The sequence below is a fragment of the Rhea americana genome, unplaced genomic scaffold, assembly GCF_003343005.1.
Source record: "Rhea americana isolate MKP2758 unplaced genomic scaffold, rheAme1 scaffold_33, whole genome shotgun sequence".
NCBI lineage: Eukaryota > Metazoa > Chordata > Aves > Rheiformes > Rheidae > Rhea > Rhea americana.
The window spans coordinates 5,899,675-5,923,784 of NW_028186457.1; the positions used below are offsets into that span (position 1 = coordinate 5,899,675).

General features: G+C 41.2%; 1 protein-coding gene across 1 annotated transcript in view; it reads right to left on the reverse strand.

Moving 5' to 3' along the window:
• ADCY5 (adenylate cyclase 5) overlaps positions 1-24,110 on the reverse strand; it is a 222,341-nt gene that overhangs the window by 63,202 nt on the left and 135,029 nt on the right. The window contains exon 4 of the mRNA XM_085311019.1: positions 108-219. Coding sequence (XP_085167145.1) covers positions 108-219 — 112 coding nt within the window. The remainder of the gene's footprint in view (positions 1-107; positions 220-24,110) is intronic.

The window sequence follows — 24,110 nt, forward strand, 5'->3', positions numbered from 1 at the left end:
CTTGCCTTTTAGGGCAGTGAATATTTACAGAAATCCAGTGAACCAGCACAGTATGTCATTCTTGTAACAGGAAAAAAAATATATCAGAATTATAATAGAAAACTTACAGCTGCTAGCTTATCAAATCTGGCAAAGAGCTCGTTCAGCGTCATGACCAGCTCCTGAGCAGTGCACTGGGAGGCCAGACTTGTGAAACCCTCTATGTCTGCAAAGAGGATGCTTGGGAAAAAAGAGAAAAACAAATAAAAGTGTCATAAAATTTGTGCCAGTATTTGTGCAAGTTCTGAGTGGAGGTCTAGGGGTAAGGGGGTGTGCATGAAACAGGACTGTTCCAGCCCTCCAGGAGCAAGGAGACGAGCACCCCCAGCACCACCTTAGGCTGCCGTCTCTGTCACAGGTAAAGTGCTGAGGGGCATGGCCWCATCCCCTATGAAGATTAGAAAGGGGCAACAAAACCACGAGCCTCCCATACCCCCACCCCTGTCCTGGGTCCAGAAAATTCACAGTATGGTGGGAGCTAGTGGCAGCACGGCAGCGCTATCAGCTGTCACTCATAGCAAGGCTCTCCCGCACAACGAACGAGCGAGCCCAGCTATCAAGTCAGCACTTACCCGTTCTCTCCACATTCCTCGATCTATCAGCTCAGTAATATCTCCTCTGCTTTAACCCTGCTGCAGAAAAACCACATTCCTCTGCCCGCTTCCCGCACTGCCAAAGAGGAGCCACAAGCTACAGCCCTCCTCTAGTGAATAAGCTTAACCGGCTTACCGCAGCCTTCCCTCCCGCCGCAGCGGGCTGCTTTCCCGCGCGCGCCGGGGCCCCGCAGCCGCCCGCGCGCCGCCAGCTCCTGCGAGCGCCGGGTGAGCCAGGTCGGCATCGGGGGGCATCAGGGCGAAGGCTGGAGCGCAGCAGGGCCGGCCGGCCGTGCCCACGCACCCACCCCGGCGAGGACTTTTCTCCTGTTTTTATGCTTTTTTTATTCACCACAGAAGAAAATCTGCTCTAAGCATTGCTTATCTTCTTTGCTTTGCTTCTGAAGAGCTACAGAAATAATATTACCCGTTTATCCTACATCTTCCAGCTGGTTTAGTCTCCAAACCACTTCATAAAAGCATATACCTATAGTCACAAGCTCCTCTCACTAAGGCAGCGACGAGGCATTGTAGGACTTTGTGCAGATCGGCCCGAGCAGCCCAGCGGAGGCAGCCCCGCTCCTGCGACAGCGGCGCCGAGCCCCGAGCCCCAGCCTGGCGCTGCCTGGGGCTGCCCTCTGCAAGCTGCAGGGACTGCTTGGAAAGCAAAATGGTTTGAATCACAAGCATGAGTAACAAATTCACTGCAATTATTCAATTCTACAAGGATTCTTTTTGCAATCTTTTTCTGGAAAAAAATTTTTGTCTCGTTGGTAGTTATTACAGTTGAAACATTGATTTGCAATCACCATAGCCATTACACTAAATTTGAAACCGCTCAGTATACTAAATAGCAGACTATGTCTATATCTATGTATCTATAGATACCTAAGGAATTATACAAAACTATAACAATTATTTTAAAACTATTTTAAATTTGTATAAAWTTTATATACACACATTTATATAAATACAAATTTCCTAAGATATACTTGTATATCTTATTGTATTAAAGCAGCGGCTAGCTGATTTCTTCTTTGAAGCTGATTATTGTATCAAGCTGTATTTGAACGGAAACAGAAATTAAAAGTATAAATAACATGCAGTTTAAGAATTGTTTTCTCTTTATAAAATAAAGCTCTAACATGCTTTAGGCAAATTGGAGAGTCTATGTTTTCAGTTTTAATTCCCCACAATGCCTTCAGACAGAAAGCAAAGAAAACAAAAATATTTTCACAAGCATCTTTTGCAAAAGTTCTGAAACAGATTTCAATTCTGGCATATTTTTCTTCTACATTTCAACCCCAATAAATCATCAACCAAATATATTGCATTAAATATTTCTTTGCTAGTCAGACTGAAATTAAAATATACAAGAAAAATGCAAAAGGAAGAGGACAAATGCAAGCATGTCTGAATCAAAACATATTTTGCCGTTTTTAAAAACACTTGAAAAATTACACACAAAATAAATCAAGATTTCACACGCTTACAAATAAATATGCTTGAAACCAACTAAAATACTAGAGACATTCATATTGCTCACTRTGCAACTGAAGTATGTTTTAATACGTATTGCATAAATAGGAAATTTCTCTAGTTCTTGTAGCAGTAACAAAATGTATCCTGTTGTAAGCTGAAAATGTTGATAATGGTTCTTTAATAGTGTTGCTAATTTTTCAGGAGTGGTCTAGCTGTCAGGCACAAAGAATACAACATAGCGAACACAGAAAAGCAACACAAGCCCATCTATTCAGAGGGAAGGGAATTTACTCCTGTTTCAGCACGTGGCTAATTGCAAAACTCCTCGCTTGCGGACACGTTTCCGCTCTTTGCTTGCTGGCRTGCTTTGACAGACATAGAGGAGGAGCACAGAGCAAACGGTACTCTGATGGTCAGACAGCAACAGGTATCACCAAAAACACTAAGCACAGATGCCCTTAACTGCCTCCTCCTGCCTGATTCAGAAAATTAGTGCTAGTGTAGTGTACTAATACACACAGATAAATAACCCAAAGCTGTCCCCTCCTTTGCCCATTACTATCATGCTGGAGAAATGGATCAGACATTCTTCGAAGTTAAATCACTGCAATATTTTCCACCAGTTGAATGAAATAATCTGCAGAGACCTGTGGAGCTGAGCTAAGCACAGATTTATGCATTCTCAAGTTGAAATATTTGCTTACAACATTTTCTTAAACTTGTACTCTTTTACAGGTGACCAGCAAAGCGTCTTTGTTCAAATTCAGCAGGTGTCTCCTTCAACTTGATCTTCATCTTGCAGTTACAGGGCAGTACAGTTGCACGTCAACATGCAGCCCTCTGGCTGAGTGCTAGAAAACTAAATTATAAGCAGCTACAAAAGGGTTTATTACAAGAATAAAACATGGAAAGGTTGGATGATGGGACAGCAGCAAAATCTAAAGTTAACACCACCTGATGCCTCTGGTTATAAAGCTAACATTCACCACATGTGACGCTTCTCTGGATGAGTGTTTTGTTTGAGGAAGGTGAGATGCATGAAATAGTTTCAGCAAAACCAGTTTTTATCATTTTGGAGAGGAAAGTCAAGCAAAAAACCCCTTTAATTTTATACAAAGTAAAGGAATGCATTGCAAGATTTTTTTAGATTCTTTAAGTCTCTTCATGCTCTTCAACATGGACACGAGGCTTAGCAGTAAAGAAGAGCTTCATGTGGCATGTGCCTTTCGCTGTTTGCATGGAAGCCTGCTCATAACAGCTTACGTGCTAAGTGCTTTGCGTAATTCAGTTTTTGCACACTTTACAATTATCAAGAAGGCATCTACCTGCAATCTTGGTAAGATGCTACCTGAACCAAGCATGATGCATYACCTTTTCCCTCTTCCCTATCAGCTGACCAAGCAATGTGTGTACCAGCTGCAGCACCAGAGCATATTTCATTACAGGGATAAGACAACTGTGGGATTTGCTCTGCCCTTGAATATCTAGGCCACTGTCAGGGGATCCTACACGGGCTCTCAGTGTTCCCTTCCTGGCACAGAGGCTTCAGGGAACAGAAAACCTCACCAGGGTACGGAAAGGACTGTGTGGGAGATGGCAGAGGATGGGGCAATGATCTGAGAAGTGAAGACAGAGAAGGAAGAGACAAGTTTGTGGCAGCAGCCTGGGGAAAGAATAGCACACGACCATCACAGAAAACAGCTCTTTCGAATAGGAATTCAGGCTGAAGCCTTTCTGTTCCTTTGCGGTCAGCAAAGAGCTCTGAAAGCCACTAAATCACATTTTTACTCCTTTTGCTGAATCTGTTCCCACGGCACACTCCTGCTAGCACYGTTCCAGCAGCCGGAACAATCCCTGGGTTTAACAGTCCAAACCCTACTAATGAGCCATAGGGAGAGGAATGGGGATCAGTGCACATGCTGCCATGCCGTGCTACTTCTGTTTTTTCCCTTATTAACCCCAGTAAGTCTTAAATTCACCCTCCTCCCTGCAAAATATCCAACAGCCCAGAAATAACTACAAAAAAGTGAATTTTTCTTACAAAATCCATCAGAAAACAGCACGTGAACCTCATCCCATGTTTAGACCGAGCTTTTCTTTAGAAAAACACCTGCTATACGTCCTTACACATGCAACATGCCTGCAGTGGGGTTGGGAGAACACCTGACTGCACTAACACCATGCAGTCCTGCCAACTTACTGCATGGAGAAAAAGAGCCTTAGAGATTTAATTGCAGGCCTTCCTCCCACCCTCTTTGGTCCTTACTCCATAGTCTTTCATTTCAGACTATCCTTAGCAACAAAAAGCTTTTATTAAAGGATAGTGGTGATAGATGATTGAGATGAAGGGCAAGACTCAAGCCAATTATTTGTGAGTCTTCAGAGAGCAAGGACTTTCCTTGCTGGCAGCAGCACAATGCCAGTAATAGGCCTTCTTTGTGCCAAAATTCAAGATAGACTGAAAATTTGGGGTAAACGACAATGGTCAAGAAAAGGCCAAATGAAACAATTGTGATAGCTATGAAACCTCATGGGATAAATAGGTGAGTGGTTTAAAAGTACTATTAGCAGAAAGCTGCCTGGAAGGGAATGATCACACAATCTGCAGCCCAGGTTTCAGCAACAGTTATCAGCCCTGGTTCCCAGTCCCTTCATCTGGAAGGCCACGGCTGTGTGGAAAAAACAGTTTAACAGGTAATTAAAATGTTGTAATGGCTTCAGAGCTCTGAATAGATTTTCCATATTGTCACTGACTTCAGAATTACCATCTGATGGGAGTCTGTCCAATAGGAACCAGGGCATGACCTTGAGAAAGACAAAAAAGGGCTTATTTCTGGGAAGGACAAAAGAAGGGGAGTTATCTTTCTCTCTTATACATTTTTTTTTTTTTTTTTTTTTTTTTAAGATTACTGCTGTTCAATTTTGGTTGAAAAGTACCACAAAATGTGTTATGGGATAGAGGTGGATACTTTCCTAAGCATAACCTCAGCTCCTTCTTCCAGCAAGGACTGGCTCAAGATTTCACAGCTGTATCTGCCAAACCGAGTTTTGTGGTTGTTCCCCTTATGTGGCTCACAACAGCACAGGGGAGGAAAGATAAAAGGAAGCTTGGCTAGCTCCCAGCTCCTGCCATCCTTCCCTCCGCTTCGCCCAGGCCCTGCTGGTGGCCAGGTAGCTGAGACACCAGGAGGACCCACCATCTCACAGCACYGAGGCCGGCAGTGTGAATGCCCCCAGCCGCTTGGGCTGCTGTCGCAGTCTGTGCCAAGCACTGTGCCACTACAGCTAGGCTGCTACCACTGCAGATCATTTAAAACTAACTCCTCTAATTCAGGTGGTCGTTGCTGTGACTGCTCTACTAACGTACCCTGGGGCAGAAGCAGGGAAAGCTCTTTCAGATGGCGAAGGAGAAGGGTCTTATAGCAAGAGTGCAGGAGGCGAAGAAATGATCCTGCCAGGAAGCAAAAGAATAAGTAAGGAACAGGAAGAGCTAAGGACAAGGCGCGAAGCAGCAAACCCACATGAGATTTTTAGAAACCACACACACCTACAGAGAGTGATTTTGAACTACAGCCTTAAATGACTGAAGCTGACAGAGTTATCAAAGGAGGGACATGACACAGCCAGGTTTCCCTGCAAGTGCAGGATTATTCCAAATGCTAAATTAAATCATCAGTGCTTCTAATGCAAAAACAAAAAAACAGTCGTGTTCTATTTCAAGACATGTGCGTGCCACGCACGCCAGCCACAACATAAATCAAGTAAGGCAAGAAACACAAACCCTATCACCATCACAACGGTAATGCCAGTCATGAATACAAACACCATGTGTTACTGGAAACTGAACACCACAGGCACTGCATGGGAAACAGAACAAAACCCCAGACTCGGTGAGCTTTAACAACTTACAAAAACAGCAAAGTGCATCTGACTGCATGTGAATCAAAGCCATGGTGTTCTTCTGTAACAAATGGCACTGAACAAGGGAAGAGAAAGTTAATGTGGCATAATGAAATAATCATTGTGCACAAAATAGACACTCACTAATTTGCATTCGTGAGCAAAGGTGTAGCGCAAAAGTCATTTGCTGTAGACACAATATGTCCATGTCAATGATTTTACCAGGCTAATTGGCAAGACAGTGACTACGCTCGCTGCTGGGAGTTTTGCATATTAGTGAGTGATACTATGAACAAGGAAGAAGAAAGAAGGATGGWTTGAGATTAAAGACACAAAACTCTCAGTTACAGGGTTGGGCCCTGTAACACAAGCCTAGGTTTTCCTGAGCAGTTTGGTAAATGGCCATTTTTCACACCTGGACATTCATTTAAAAGCCAGCTCCCAGTCAGCAGTGGGAGCCCTGAAATTATTGTCCAGCTTATGCTTGAGTAACATAAACATAGTGTTACGTTCAACTAGAAGGACCCAGAGGTGGCATGAAGATACACTCAGTCTCTCTTTCCTAGAAGAGTCACTTGGGGATGACAACAAGGCAATGACAACAAGGCAATGACAACTTTCCAAGACAGCCTGCTGTCTTTGTGCACTCATCCTGTGCGCAAAAAAGATTTCAGCTTCCAGAGTCACAAAGTGAGAATCTCACAGTGCACATAAATTCCCCTTGGAATAGCAACAGCAAAAGAACAAACCAAATCGAGAGGAGAACGTGTTTACAGCAGCGGCTCAGGTATGTCGTACAACGTGGCTGTGGCTSAGGGAGCATGCGTAGGTACAGCAGCACTAACCTGAACCAGGACAGCAAAGCCCATCTCAGGAGGAAAATCTGGCCTGCAGAGATCACACTATGCTGACTGATGACATGGTGACTGGTCCAGCGAAGGCTGCTAGCTAGGTCCAAACTAACTCAGCTCCCTTAGCATGTCAGCTTTGCTTGCTTGCTAGGGACGTCTACATGACAAGCTTGTGTCTTGGTCTTAGCAATACAAAATAAAATAAATAAAAAAAAAGTTCTCCAGAGCAGCAAGACACCAGACACAACTGAGGTTAAAATATTCCTTTTCTTACAGTCATGGAAAAAAGTGAAAAGATAAACTTTCTCTTTCCTAAACTTATATGGTCATTTTGCAGAAGATCCGTTTACTTTTGGAAATCACTTATTATTTCGAATGAGCTCTAGCACTTCTGTGCCACTTCAGCTGGCACAGCTCCTCCTCAGGAAGCAGGACTTGGACATGCACAGTGACATTGCTCCAATTTAGGACCAGTCATGCTGGCTTCCACTTGCTCAAGAAGACAAGATGACACGTGTGCACAAATGCTATGGTAAGGAAAGTAGCACATCCTTGAGAGAAAGAGAGTAACGCAAGGCAGCACAGGAGGAAATAAACACAAAAACACAAAAACCCTAAAAAGACAAAAGTCCTGAAAACTACAGGCATTTTCACCCTGTTCTTCACAGCAAGAGACTCAAAGCCCCCTGTCCACCAAAGCAGCCAAAAACATAAACCAAAACCACATCCCCTATTCAAGAATTGCATTCTGCAAGACCATACTAATCCTAATTTGGTGACAGTGTAAGAACTGACCTAAAAGCAGGAGACCAGGTGGATCTCAGAGGCAGCCRTGACAACGTGCAGACGGCAATCCACATTGCAACTGGACAGCAAAAGCTACCCTCCTTGCAAAGATGCAAATGTTTACTCAATTTACCCATGCTTGCTCCAACATAAGCATTACTGAGCGGAAGTTAGAACTGCTAGGGGAGACAGATGGAGGAAAACATATTCAGCATAAACTCTCAGCATTTGTGACTTCATCTCTGCCTGCRTTAGTGATGTGCTTCTGGGAATGCCCACACGTGAGCCTCTAACCCCGCTAGCCCACCCAAGAGCCAGCGCAAAAAATGCTCATGGATACTCAGTGATCTTCATGTCGACACCAGTGGTCTGTCCTTCACTATCACTATAACAAATGAGAAGAATTTAAGATCCTGAGATAACGAACCAGGAAGAGAAGACTGCATCAACCCTAACAGTGAGCACAATTTTCCTATGACCTTCCTAGGTTTGCAGAGTACAAGCATTGAGTAGCAACCCCAGTTATCAGAGTTTGCTTATAGCAAAGTAGCATCAGTGCTCATTTTTTATTTTAAACATGAAAAACTTGCTTCCCTCTCTTTCTAAATGYCTTAAGTTAAAAGATTTTCCTATTTCAGCAGGCTATCTTTAACCAAATTGATTCCTCAATGGAAACAGGAGTAATAAATAAACTTTTGGGAAGAAAAACTATTTGAGGAAGGCAAAACAAATATAGATAGATATGCAGTGGCTACTAGCCAAATTATAGGTGGAGTACATTATAGATATTTTTGAGATGAGTGGAAGGAATTTTATTACTCCATTTTTATTACTCCATCGTCACAAGCCAAATTAGATGTCACTGTCTGCTGAACATAAAATAGAAATCCAAACAGCCTAAATCAGATTTTGGGTTATTAAGAAGGAGCAAATTCAGACCTTTATCATGTATCTAAGAAGGGACTGATGGGAATGTGAAAACATTTTCCAGTCATTTAGGTCAGGGGAAAAATCATATAAGTGAGAAGGGTGCCAAAACTATTCCAACTCAGATGCAGTTTAGGAAGGCAAACTCTAAGGATACACAGAGCCTTTTGCAGAAAGGCGCAAGGGAGCCTTACCTATTGCATAGCTTTGCTATCAAGGTGCCAACCTGTACAAACAACCATGCTGAGAGCAGAGTATAGTAGCTCTAATTCTGGGCTGCATTAACGACTATACGTCTTTGCTCAGAATAGGGCCAGACTCACTCTGGCCTGTCTGGTGCACAAGGCTGTTGGCATGTTTGTTCACCCAAACTGCAGCAGGATAAATCCACACCAAAATAAACCTCAGATCCATTTGTTCTACAAGCCTGAAATTCCAAACAGCGTACAAACCAAAAAGGATAAGTCATGGCCATTTCTGGTTTTCAAACTTCAAGTGTGATTTTGCTGTGAATGTTCCTGCAATCTGTCATCTGGCTTTAGAGCAATCTTGCCATCAAAAGCCTGCCAAAACGCAACAAGAACAAAGTCAGAGCTGACAGAACTCTCCAGGAAGGGGATTATCCATTAGCACCATGGCTGTAAGAGGCTGGTGCTATTTCTCCTTGCCGGGTTTTGAGAGGACTGCTCGCAAAAGTGACTGAAGCCACAAAAGCAATGCAACAGAAAAGAAACAACCCCAAACTTAAATATTAAATGAAGGAYGACCTGTTGCTGAGAGGCTGTGGGCCAACAATCAATCATCTGTCAGAGAAGGCAACAGACTTCTAAATTTTGGCATGGTCACTTAACAGTTTCATGCTTCTATCTTGAAATAACCGGGTGAAGCACAAGGGATAGAGATTCAGTAAAACCCATCTAATCAAGTTTGAGGTGCTTTYTGTTATTTAGTCCAGTTCTTTGTCTTTTATGCTGAAAAAACACGCTTTTCACACCTATTCAAATCACATTCAGGCTGCTCTTCCCTGGTATTGTGGATATTTAGTCAAACAACAATGCTTTTATGCTCCTTACCCAAAAGCTGCAGTAATTCTGCACGCCGTGGTCATTTCAACCTAACCTTACCCTCCTCCTCATTCCCACCACTAGCTTCCCCAGTGTCCTACCCCTTTGTGATTTATTTGCTTTGCAAGTTCTTTAAGTCAGAGTCTCTTTCACTTTTCCTGTTGGAAAGTGAGTGCATTATGAAAACACTGCGTTAGCATAGACATGTAACTGTAACCTTAAAGATCAACTATACCTTTCCTATAGTTATTTAGTTTTTCTCCAAAGAAGGAGACCAAGGTATACACAAGTGTACCAAAACATGCAGAATGTTTCATGGGTAACTCGAAAATGGACAAGTGATGTGATGTTCTGCACAGACAGATACCTACCACCCATATTTTGGAACTTACTATGTCAATAATAGCAAAGTAGCCACTCATAGTGACGAACGATCACTGGGGAACAGGAGCCCGATACTTTCTGCTCCTTGGAGCATCCGAAAGGTGAGCTAATCCCCTGCCTCCTCTTTTGTATATTTAAATTTAATCTAATGATTGAGTTTTTAAAATGACACTGGTGAAACTGGAAGCAGACATGGACCACGGAATACAGAGAAACTTAGCAGGCCACAACTATTAAAGGCTACTTTTCTAAAACATATTAATGCCACGTTAACAGAAATGAATCTTGAAGTTAAGATATCTTCCTTTGTTAGTTATTCTGAAAGGTAGAATTGCTGTCCAAATAAAATGCTATAGCTCATTAGCTGAGGGATCTTGTTCTTAGTTAATAAACAAACCTGATAATAAATTTAATAATAAAATGTTTAATTTTCAGTAAGAAGAGAGATTGGCCTTTATTTCATAATGAAATGAGAAGGAAAAAATCCCGCAGGAAATTGAAGTCATGCCATCTGGGTATTGTACACTTCATTAATATTCCTTACTTGATAAGAACCAGTAATTACAAGATACACAAAAGTCACGAGCAAAGTTCTCCCAGCTTTACAGGGGCTACAATTTAACTTCAAGGGTTTTGTTTCCTTTTTAAAGGCCTACCACCACATCTCCTTTGATCAACAGCACTTGAACTAGTATGTATCTACATTTCCCTTTGGTAGCACAGAAAACTCTAGCTGTCATGAAGAAACAATGTAACTATAGTGAAACACTGTGCAATCTGTATCAGCAGTAAAACCTCCTGCACTTAGAAAGCAGTATTGGTAAACTCGCTAAATAAGTATTTCTATGCAAATACCATCCTATAGCAGGGAATATTACATTCTACGTATTTATATTATATTGTAGGTACATAATTTTCTATGTAATACCCCTAACTACCTGGCATTCCAAATACTTTGCATAGATACAATATTTCATACATATTAAGGTGTTATATCTACTTTATGGCATTCCAATTATATACTGTAATATCAGAAAACATCTGCACCACTTTTGYTTCTATTTTGGTGGCTTACATAATAGATATCCAGACACCTCAAATCCAATCTTTGACAACCCATCATCTGACTTCATGGTCAGTTACTCAGCTGTCTCTGCCTCAAATTTATTTCTTTATAAAAYAAAATTGACCAGTGTATCTCTAGCTTCTTAGAGCATATAAGTCTTCAAGTAAAACAGCATTGGGAAATGGCTAAAATAAGGAGATAACAAAAAACATTTTGAATTTTACAAATATGTAAAGAGAAAACAGACTTAAAGAGATTGGCCCMCTCCAATCAGTGGAAAAAACACACAAGCCATGGCACAAAAGACATGATATACTACAATTTGCAGCAATTTTGGCACTAAACATGTGTTTCAAACCTCAAACACATTTCAGAGAAAGGCTGTGCAGACAGAAAACAAATTTGTGTCYATTAATACAATGTGTAAGCACCCTACAAATCTTCAAATTCAGTCACCAGCACTACAAAAGCAATGCCAGCCATACTATTTTACAGAAGCAGCAGTATGGTATACAAAGAAGATATATAAAGGGGCTTCAGGCCATATGAAAAAACCATGGCAAAGTAGGAACCTGAATCTTGGCCTCAACAATCCAGGGAACATCTGCACAAAACAGTTTGTGGAAGCAGGGACAGTGGCAAGGCAGGTCTGCCCACTGCAAATGTCAGCATTTTTAACTTTTAACGGGATCTCCCCTGATTTCTGCAATCACTGGTTTCTTCTCATAATGAAGAAGGCATATAATTTTATCTTGATTTCAAGAGAATTACTGTAATTGCCATCACTAGAATAACAGGTCTGCATGTAAAGAAAAAGCTTTTTTCTTGCATGCTCCACTGGAAAATTTCATTTCCATGTTAATGCATTAAGATACTTCACTAAGCCATTTGCCTGCTACTCTCGATATTTGCAAAATATCATCTCCAAATGAAGCTCCCATAAACAGCTATTAGTTTGCCAYTGTACTATTATCAATAAAAGCAATAGAGTCTGACCAGATCTTTTCCGTAACACAGAGCCACCTTAGAGATTAATGCCATCTCAAATCATAAAAATAAGAGGGAAGTTACTGGGTCAGACCTTTCTACCCATGCAAAAACAGTCTAGCTTATTTCTGCTCACCYTATAAGCCTCCGCAGTAGCAGCAATTTTGGTCTGAAGATTAGAGGAAATGAAACAAAGTGCCTGGCACTTGAAAGGATAAGCTCAGCTCTGACAACAGCAGATGTCACAACTTTAAAACACCAGTATACATTCATCTACTGTACACCTCATAAAATTAAATGCAACTTCAAGCAAGGAATGAAATCAGAGACACAGCTTGCTAGTGCGCGAGTGTTGCCACGGCCTTTCGCCAAGCTGCACGAGATGGCATTAAGCTGCCGGAGCGGACGGGTGCCCATCTCCGGACTGCCACAGCTGGCACTGGAACTGCGGCTGGTGAGTCACAGGACAAACTGGCTGGGACGTTCTCCGGAGGAGATTCTGGCAGGCCAGGGGGAAATACACTGACAGAGCAGGAAGAAGTTTGAATAAACTGTCTTATACGAGACACAAAACTGGAGCATGCAGGTCTTTGGTCAGTAATGCMTCATCTACACTTGAAATTTATTCTACGGTATGTTTGTTAGCTGTCACAGCAATATAGGTGCTGTCCCAAGCATAGATGCATTCAGGTTTCTAAASAGATGCCTTGGATTAGAATAATTTTCTCTTCGATATAGGAGTGGCCATGACATATGCATACACACAACACATGCATATATACATATATATGGTGGTCTAAATCAATGCACCTKTGCTGTCCCTCAAAGAGCTGTATCGCTTTTAACTGTACTAATTACCGGGGTGCCCGTTCCCACTGTGAGTATGGCCAAAGGCTGTCAGGCTGTTCCAAGGGGGTGGCAAGGGCAGAGAAAGGAAATGCAGCACACAACCAAAACAGGAACGGTAAAGATCTTTGAACAAACTGGAATTTGCAAGATGCACTCTAAGGCAAACAGCAGCTAYGGTGTTTGATGTTTGTGTAGCTGCTTTTAATGCTCCTATAGTTCAGATATCAAGAGACGATTCGCTATTCTGAAGCACCAAGCCACTTTCCAGAAGCCTGAAAATGCTTAGCATAGCCAGACTGTTTCTTATAGACCACAAGAAAGAAGCTTGCAAAGGAGCTAGATTCTAAAAGCCAGGGCAAAGGAAAAAAGAAAAAAAAAAGAAAGAAAGAAAGAAAGAAAGGGGGAAAAAAAAACCACAGCAGCCCACACAGCATCTAATACTGGTAGGCTTAGTGCTAAACAGCAGATGATTCTTACTGAATAACTGCCCTAGATTTTACAAACAATACAGGGAACAAAAATAGAAAGCCATTTACATATTGATGTTAATAACTTTATTTATAGTGTCACAGCTAGAGCACAATAACTGCAGCCATGGCTTAACTTGAAAGCCATTCACTGTGGAAGAGCCAGACAGAGACTCTTTTCCCAGGCCTTATGCAACTGAGAAAAAATGCTGTTGTCAACAGTCAGTCAACAGCATCTTTACAAACAGAATCAGAAAAAGTTAACAGCAGTCAAACATGAAAGCAAACCATCCCCAGAATCACACTGGCCCCGGCCCTTCCTTGGTACTTCACACACACCGTRGTTAATCAAGCAAGCACTACTGATGCTAGAAAAGCTAATGAAGTGACTTATTTTCACTTCAGTTTTAAGTCTCATTATAGCTTCTTGCAGGAATACTTGACTGGTTATTTTGGTGGATTAGGAACTACAGACCGGGCTCAGACAAGTCAGCAGCTACAATAAGAAAGGATGCGTGGCCAGTATTTAAGAACATCTCTGTCACACTTACGCTGCCCACTAYAGGACCCCAGCCTATCTTTGCAGGGAGCCAATACATCTGCCARCTAAAATACTAGCGGCCAGTCACAAAAAACCAGTGCACCTTTAAGGAACAGAAAAATATACACATACTTACATYCTTCATTCCCTAGTGTTCTGTAAACGCCAACTATATAAATGGGAAAAAAAAAGACAAGCTAGGAAACTGTCTCTTAGGATGGCTGCCTGAAAAGTGAGAAAACACAGCTCTGATCTTCCCTCTGCCTGAACCAGACAACAGGCTATTTTGGACGGGGAACAGGGGTGCTCTCAGGACCTCATGCTGCAGCTGCTCATTATGTATAAAATACTCGGAATCATTAGAGGCAGAGACAGCAAGCAGCACTGCCCGCGCTGCTGGTTACGGTGCTCTCTGCGACGTGGGACAGCGGGATTCCAGCTGCTGCTCCAGGGTTTCATTCTTTTACACACAAGAAACAAAACAGAGTTAACAAAAGAGCAGAAGGACAACTTATTTAGTAGTCAGGGCCTCTCCTAGGCCCTCGGAGATGTGGACTCAAACGCCCTCCAGCACATGAGAAAACTGAATCCGCATAACCAACATCTTAGCAAGTGGGTCTAGCCTCTGTACTTCCAGGCGAGAAGGGTATCCCTCACCAGTTGTGTCTCTTCAGACCTTGACTACTTTTGTGTTGTACTTCCTGTTGCTTGCAAAGTCAAATGAACTAATTAATTTCTCTGGGCATTCATTTTCCTGAGGAAAAGAAATAAAGATATCAGCTTGGTACGACTGCTCAGCTGAAATCTAAAGCTCATTCCCTCTGCAGAYAAATCCAGCAATCACAAGAAATCCCCAACACAGAGTGAGTGTGTTTTTGCTCATTGCCTGCTTGTTATTTCTGCACAATCCCTTCGCAGTGCAGCCASAGCCTCCACGGTCTGGTTATTGGGACGTTTTTGTAACAGGAGCCAGGAATTTCTGAGCTCTAATCAGCCTCTTTACCAGGTCAAATTAAACAAATCACTGTCAGTCTCAGCCTCTCTCTTTCCCCCGTCCTACCTTCCCTCCTGAACACGGAGYTCACTCGTAACAGTGAACAATTACACAAGGATTTGCGAACATAAGGTGCTAAAAATGCAAGGAGGAGTTTCCAGGCAGTGCTCCTTTTCTAACAAGATCACTTAGAATTTGGTCAGTTATTACRAATGCAATAAATGCTGTTTCTGATACATCAATGGAAAAATAAAAAGTTGAGATAAATGACAGACCAAGAAAAATAAAACTTTTACAGTTATACAAAGCACATCACTAGGATGTTCCTCCACTAGAAATGTTCCTTGAATCAGGAAAATTAACCTAAAAAGGYATGAAAAAACACACAAAAAAGCTATAAACCAACCAGAGAATGTACACATTTAAGTGAAATACAGTGATCTAATAAATGCTAACAAAGCTAGTGTTATTTGGGCATATGGATGACTCTTAACATACAAGCTATTTCATAGTGGGTGAACTGTCACCATCCTATGTTGTTCTCAAAATCACAAGTCCCCCCCACATCACTTCTTTCATGCTTAAACATAYTTTAATTTTGTACAACTGTAGGCTTCTCCAACACTATTTTTTCTCTTCCTTTAGTTCTCTTTACACTTTCAAAAAAATTCTATTTCTAATTTGCTCTTTCCATCCTTTACATGCTTCCAAGGAAAAGGAGCTCAGCAAGTAACTCATATCTCCAATTTCAGRCTTTGTAAGAAATCTGCAATCGCTACCAATTTCAGTATTAAAAATTTATTGAGTTTGCTGTTGAGAATGACAACCAGTACTTTGTCTTACAAACAGAATATCACTGCTCACCATTTGTACTCTATAATACAACCTGGTCTTGAAGTCAGACCCATTATCCTAAACCACTGCCTGTTGGCTGCTATTTTACAGAAGGGAAGATTCTTAAAGAAAGGCAAGGAAGAGGTTCTTTTTCCTCATTTTTAATTAAAACAAAGTAGAGCTATTAACTCAAAAGGCCTCTTTTCCTCTTGGCTGAAAAGAAAAAGAATCTTATAATGGGGCTTACAGTAGTTTTGAATACAATCCAGAACAAAAGGTTCCAAATGAAACAGAATAATTACACTTTCATGGGTCAACATTTGGCTCCTGTTGAAGCCCAATCTATAGCAAGAATTGCTCAAGTTCCCCTGAGTAGAAGCCAAAGTTTTGTCCGCTTTGTTCTGTGGATTGGTTCTTTTTAGCTCATTCTTTGAAAACAATCACTGCAGAAAGCAGCGGGGCACTGGTGTGCAAGCTCCCAGACCAGAGGCTCACCATCAAAACTGCTCGGGCACATAACCACCAACTAGCCAAGGAAAGTACATCTGTTTTCCATTCTCCTTTCCCTCAGTTACTGCTAACAGTCGCTATATTTGCTCTTTGCTTTCACAGGGTTTCTAGTTTTTCCTGTCTTTTATGCCTACTTCCCCTCCACACAAATATCCCATCAACTCTCGGACGTACGTCTCTCATCTCCCTCATGTTCCAAGATATTACAAAGCATCTCTCCAACTTGCTACTGCATTCAGGACTTATGGGTCTGCCAGGCCTTGGAGATAACAGAAATTAAGTGGTTGTCAGAAGAGCTAGGGTTGTCCTAGTAATGTTCTATTAGCAACACATTCCCCACAATGAGTGCAAAATACTGCCAGCGTATTATCAGATCAAGATACCTGCAGAGAATTCTTGTTAAGGTTATAAAACACCCTGAAACAACAACAAAACCAAACAAATTAGCTGTCACGGTGGATCAACCAACTTTGCTGCAGTAATTCCCTGTGGCCTCACACACTCAGCCTCCCTCTTCACGTAGCATGCCCCGTTGTGCTTCTCTGTAACACAACGCTAGGAGAGCACACTTTGCAGACGGCGCGCAGAGCCACACACAGCACAAGCAGTCACAGCGCTGGGCTTTTGGGCTCTGTGGTCAGCTCGGTAGAAGTGCAGTTACGGAAGCTGGTTTCAAACCCACAGCATCCTCTTACATATTAAAGGTCTCATTCAAGACTTCGGCTCAAAAAGGGACGCGTTTACTTGTCATCAGTATCTTTAGACTTCTTCTGTGCCTTTGAGAGCCCTGGATATTTGCCCAACACACATGCAGAACATCAGCAGACAAAGAACATGGCATCATGGAAGAAACTAGTCATATTCCTTCATTTTGTTGCCCTTCTAAATCATATCACAGATTGAGCAGAGCTAACACATGTCCTTCTCCATGGTTTCATAAAAATATTTGCAAACAATCAAGTCCTCAAAACTAACCTGGTCTTACATAACCTTATTGTCACCATTTAATTGTGTGCATCTTYCTAGGGCTTTTATTACTGAAACAAATGGACCCAGAAAATTCTCCATTTTCTAAAAAGCGCACTTCCATCATTCTGTAAGGCCAATGCTCTGCCAGTAGTGTGTGTTTTGGAATTTATTTAATCTCTTAGGCCTTCTTTCCCCTTTCCTCTTCAATGCAGTCTTTCAGTTGCTTCTCATWTCTACTCAACTCTTTTTATTCAGTGCCACATTCCTAGCCCCGTTTCTTACAGAAACACAATTTAGGGAACTAAGCAGTTTGCACATCTGGTGGCGGATTCTCCCCACCTTTTTAACCTCTTACATTTTAAGTCAATTTAATAAAAAGGAGGATGTTTTAAAAAAAGCATACATCTTTCAGTGACTAGAGGACATAAGACTCAAATTAGCATTACACTGAGGAAAGAGGTGCCCAAACTCATTAACAGGAGAGACAGAGATATAGGATACCAGACTTCGTAAGAGCTCCTCTTCACTAATTGATTTCAGTTCTTGCCTCTTCTTCATCATTTATCCAGACTCAAAATTATACATAAGCCGGTAAGAACACATGCGCCATTAGCAACAATTGTTAAGTGATATAAATATCRTATAAGACAAGAGAAGTTAATCCATCCCCAAATAAAAGAGTGCTTCTATTTTACAGCTTCTGTAAAGAGAGTGGTTTAGGTGATTGCACAACTTAATGAATTACAGAATGAAAAGCTTAAATGATTTTTGCTTTTCAGTCATTATAGCCTAAGGAGGAAGCAAAAAAGTAGGATGATTTTAATAGGAATCTTTTCAAGTATTATATAAACTCAATGTTCTTAAAACCATTTTGCATGCTAATAACATGACACAGTAATTGGTTAACTTTCAGCAAGTCCTTAGAAAAGTAAAGTTGTGCTCAGAGATGACTCAATTTTTTCCCATCAAAGTTACTCCAAAATAGAGACTCGAGGTTGACTTGTTCAACAAACATCATTTGATGCTTATCTGTTTTTACTATCAAGTCAATTAGCAGAGCAACCTGCGTTATTTTCAGATTTAATTTATTTCTAGTACTAATGAAGGAAAAAAAAAGAGACTCTAAAAAACACYGTTGAGCTAAAATACTGCTCTGTAAACTTCTGCAGGCATCTTCATTATTCTCTCCAAATTACTATCCATGGTATTTCATCATTAAATCATCCAACGCTCTTCAATCCATCACCCTGTGAACTTTGCAGGCTCTTATGTAAACTTAGAATAACAGGGTGTGAATTATACATCACAGACCCTGCCTAATTGCTGATGGCCTGCTGGGGGCTGCAGATCTGCAGTCACYTGGCACACTGCACTTTTGGGATGTTTTCTTTATTACAGCACACGTGTTGGAGTAACGCAGTCAGCAGGGTGCCTTGCAGCCAGTTATTCATCTGTTTTGTTCTTTGGAGGGTACAAGACTCTCTCATTCCCCTTAAGACACCAGGAGTTCCCAGCAGGAACCAAGATCACRATATATTCCTAGTTCAAAAAGACAGATCTGCAGACAGTCAGATGAATACTTACACAAGTTATTGTATATTTGATCCTCTTAATGGGTGCTGTGCATATGCACAATGGTAAAAGTATATACACCTGCCCTGTCCTTTGCCTTAAATGTTTTCAAGATTGAACCATCAACAAACCCACACTGAAAAGAAGGAGCGATTTGTGGCTGAAATATCCCCTTTAATATTAGAGTCTAAGCTTACTGTATCACTTTAATGTCAAGTTCACGTGCCACAACTGCTGTAAAACAATACAGACTTTAACTTGAATGTCTTTTCATAGAGTCATAGAATCAGTAAGGTTGGAAGGGACCTCTGGAGATCACCTAGTCCAACCTCCCTGCTCAGCAGGGTCACCTAGAGCATGGTAGACAGGGTTGCATCCAGGCAGGCCTTGAAGATCTCCAGAGAAGGAGACTCCACAACCTCTCTTGGCAATCTGGTCCAGAGCTCCATCACTCTTTCCAAAATACACCAATTTTCTTCACAAAAACAACAAATAGCTAGGATGAATCAGGTGATGTGACAACTGCAGAATAATTTACCTTCACCTGTGGGTAAAATCTAGCTTGACACATCCTAAAAATTACTTCAATCTTAAAAAAAAAAAGGGGGGGGGGGGGAGAGAAAAAAAACCCCACAGAATTTCTGGCAAATTACAAAGCTCAGATTCACTCCAGGCAGCAGATACAGCTGAGATACCTAGRAGCTGGTTCCTGACAGGGAGACACAGGAGTTCCTGAAAAAGTAAAATTCACCACTGTTGTCATTGCAGGGAAAAGGTGTGGGAAGGTTGTTCATTTTTCTCCTACCCACTTTTCTCAGCCTACAGCCTGAACCAGGAGTCATGGCTATCACTTGCACAGGGCACCTAAACCCATATGAAACCCACACTTTCCCCCTGCCTACCTACAGAAATGACCTACTGCATGTGGGCCCAGGCCTTCAACAACCAAATCCAGGTAGAGGTCTTGCACTAAGACATGATGCAGGGAAACAACCTGCCAGCCCATTTAGGAGGAAATCAAAGCTCCCTGACCAACAGGGAGAGCACTGTCACTAAGCAAAAAATGCATAAAACCTGCTTTTTGGCTTCTTCCTTAACGTTAATCTTCCTCATCTTGAAACATAAACCATCATGCAAAGGGGAGAAGTTAAGGAAGGAGGTGGATCATGCAGGAAATATTTAAAGCAGTTAATGCTGCTACCTTTCCCCAGCAATGAGGCTTTCCATAGAAATTCAAGCTACATAAACTTTGGCTGAGACAAAGATTATTCCTGGAATCTCTGAATTTTCAAAGMTATCCAGGGAAGAACCACCACACACGTCATTTTATTCATTAAAAATGGTAAAATTAAACKGGTTGCTGCTTAGCTTCAATAAGCTTTCATGGAAACACCTTAACTCAGAACCCAGCCAAGCTCCGGAACAAAAGCAGCCTGTTGGCAGGTCGGCCCACGACGGCCTCCCTCCCATCCGAGCCGCACTCGACAGGTTATACCCCGTTATAAACTCTTTCAGCATTTCAGAAGGCATGTTACAATTTGCAAGCCAGGCTGCACGCTGTCACGGCAAGCCGTTGCGCTGACGTGCCCAGCTACAGCGCTGTCGTGGGAGCTCCCCTGCTAGCTGCAATCAGAGCCCAGCTTTGCACCGCTGTTTACACTGGTAACTCCTTTAACCCCAAGAAATATTGAGACTGGATGTCCTGTACGCAGCGGCAGTGGGAGGAGGATGGAAAGGGATGTTTGCTTACTTGAAACGTTCACAAACCGCAACCCGCAACTGCCTAACGTCTTGCAATCTAAGAATTTAACACACTTCATAAACAACTAATCAAGCATCACAAGACCTATAAGGTAGAGAGAGGCTGGTCTGAATATCCTGATGCTCAGCCAAAGGGAAACGATTGGCTCCACTTAYAATGTTTAATAGTCAATTTTTAAAGGGAGTGGTTTCAGTATTAGCACTTAATTACATCAGAAAACTAGTTAAATGTTTCTTACAAAATTGAAAGCAAACAGTTCCTACTGTTCTATTTCTGCAATGATTTACTTAAAGTTTTCAAGATGTTTAAAAAACTATGAGATCAGGTTAATATTGTTCAGCACATGATTCATAAGAATTATGTGAAGCAGAGAAAAGAGGAAACTGTCACTTTCACTGTGCTTGGATGCCAGCCCTAAAATAAGCTTCTTGAAATAGTTCATCAAAGGAATTTAAATGACAAAGCCAACCTTTATCCCTTCAGCGAGGACTTCAAATCTCCTTTTATAGCACTGAGATTACTATATTTGGCCAAACCTAGATAACATTAAAGCCATTATCACTGCAGTGGGATATAAATAACCATAGTAATGTAAAGCATTTCAAATTCCACCTAGGAAGCACTTTAGATAAACAATATAGCCTCTGCGTGTTTTAGGGTTTGTCTATCAGGCATAATCTCATTCACGATAAAGTGAGCTGATTCAGTGACATAATTCATCTCGTTGTTTACCTAAAATGACTTGTATGGTTTTGGGAACTCCTTTCCTGATCRCATTTGACAATAGACTTTATGTTTAAAACAGACACGTGGGAAAGGTCAAGTCATGCTCTACGATTCTGCACTAGTCAGAGTTAACTCTCAGCCAATAAATCAGGGAGGGAAAAGGTTTCTTTCCCTGTTCAAACGTTCTTCTCATTCGCATCTGAACAGAGCGTATTAACCCCARACCTCTTCATCCTAGCTTTGCCATCACCCTAAATGCTTTAGAACACAATAACCTTGAAACAAATTTTATTTTGGAAAAAAATGACAGGAAATTATATTTTCATTGTGAATAATTCAGTCTCTGAACTTTACTTTCCATAACAATAAGCAGGAGATTATGAACTCATTCCCAGGAAGTCTTGATAAGGTTGTAAAAAGATTTGCTTTTATCCAGTCAGGTTAGAGAGACCACTTTACTTTTGCATAAAARCCTCATCTTTTTCCACAGACAGATATACCCACCCTCTAAAAGCAGTGCAGCACAGTTAGCAATAGCATGCCAGAACTTCCCCTTATTAAAGGGTCAGGGCTGTGTTTTATAGACCTACTACTGGCAGTTAAAGAAGATTTCTCTTCTACATACGTTATTTTTTTAAAGCATCTAAAATTGTAACTAAAGACTCAACAATATCATAGCAGAATCAGTTATTTAAGGGCTTCTTATTTTAAAACAGAAAAAAAAATCCCACAGTAACTTCAATAACAATTTTATAATAACATTTTCTGCTGGTGGAGTGGTTTAGGTTTGTTATTTAATTAAAATCAGAGGTGTCCCAAAAGCCCAGACCCAATCATCCCTGAAAATTAAAATATTTAATCTTGTCTAGAAGAGAACTTAGTAAACCACTTCTTTCATAAAAAAATGCCTAAACAAGCGGAGCGAACAAACTCTGCTCCTGTGCCTCCAGAGGTCGCAGGGCTAAAGTTAAATTTGGCTGGATCAAAACCTCCAGTGTCACTGAGGTTCATTATTTCCACCCCGCTGGTGAGATCAGTGAGTAATCTCACCCCTAAGATTCAGTATAAATGAAGCCCTCGGAGACAAGGTATTATGACAGCAATATTGCGCTTGTAAATCAGCAGCATCTGAAAATTCTCATCCATTAGACTTTGATTTGTAAATCCACTTGCGTTAACTGAGCTGGGAGAGCAGGAAGAGAGAAGYTCTGCACACAGCTGGTGGCGGGGGCAAGCAGGCACCTCTGCGCTCACACGGACCTTCCCACCCCTATGAACGGTGAAGGAAATGCTTCTGTTCAAAAATCACCAACAGGAAGCCAGATTCAATAGCTGGGCACAGCACCCTTGCATCAGCTTAACGTACTTCTCAATTGCCTTGACACAATAACCTTTAGCTCATAAAAAACTTAGATCTTATGACATTTTTGAATAGGGAAAAGAAAAAAAGCAAAAACAAAATTGCTTGGAGTGTTCTAATCTCAAAAGCTTTTCCTTGAGCATTTCCCAAGAAAAGGTAAGGAGCCCACTTGCTATATTCAGTCAATTCATTAATCCACATCGTGCAAGCAATACTCCCCCCACCAACAATGTGTTTCCAGGTGCACATAAATGCTTTAAAATCACCACAGTAATTCCCACTACTGTTGGTTTCAGTGCACCCAGGCAAAAGAAAAGACTCCATGCTGAACTCCTAGTGTGAAATGAGTCATTTGTTCCAAACCATATTTCCTTTTTGAGTATTCATACTTAGTTATTCATTTCCCTAAAGTATATGAAAATGAGATGTTCTGAAGTTACTTTCTCGTTGCTCTCAGTATGTATGCGTAATGGCTACAAAAAGCTCTTGTTTGGAAGAGAGAGAGAGAGAGAGAGAGAGAAGGAGAGAATATATACATATATATGTATGTTGAATAGCATGGCTGACCAACTCAGTGAAATGTCAAGTCCTATGTTTATTATCTCCTTCTGGAGATGCAGAAGCATGCATTCAACGGTACTGCTGGTCAGGCTATAATTAACAAGTTTTAATTCCTTTTTTTTATTTTATTTTTTTTCCAGGAGTTATTTGTTTATTGAGAACTCTACATCTACGCATTAATATCAATTACAGTCAGCTAACACATAATTAATCATGTTACAACCTCCACATGTTTCAAAGTCTAAAGGAATTGTTATTTAAAACAGACTAGCATATTCCGAAAAGCAAAGCCTATTTTCCAAACTCCAGTCCAAGAGGTTAATTCCTCTATCTTTTCATATTACTATACTCAGTGATTAATGACCAGAATCCTAGATACATATTCTCTGTGCTTCTTCTAACCCTTATATTATTTAATTCCTGTTTCTTATCTACTGCCTGGACTGACTGATAGGCTTTTCCCTGATCTCACTGGGCTTTGATTTAGGACCTAGCAGCCACAGACAAAGCGCAGATCTTGAGGAAGATGCAACTCAAGCTGCTTCCCCTTGCAAAACATGTGGTGATCTCAGCCTCCATTTGCATTGCAGACCTGCAAGTATCTGCAAGGGCTCGATCCTAATTACTCAGCACCACGAGGTACAGAGTTAAAATTATTTTTAGACTGCAGAAGGTTATCTCTTATAATATTATAATATGAGCATTTACTCCTATTATTCAATGAATAGGCAAGATATGAAAATTATATGTTTACAAGCTTCCCTTTAGCTATCCTTCAGGATATTCCAAAAAGCTGATTGCTGCATAAAAAGAATGCCCATGTATGTACACATGCTCCACCTTTCATTTTATCTACCAGCCAAAACTGCTTTTTTGCTTAGGTCAC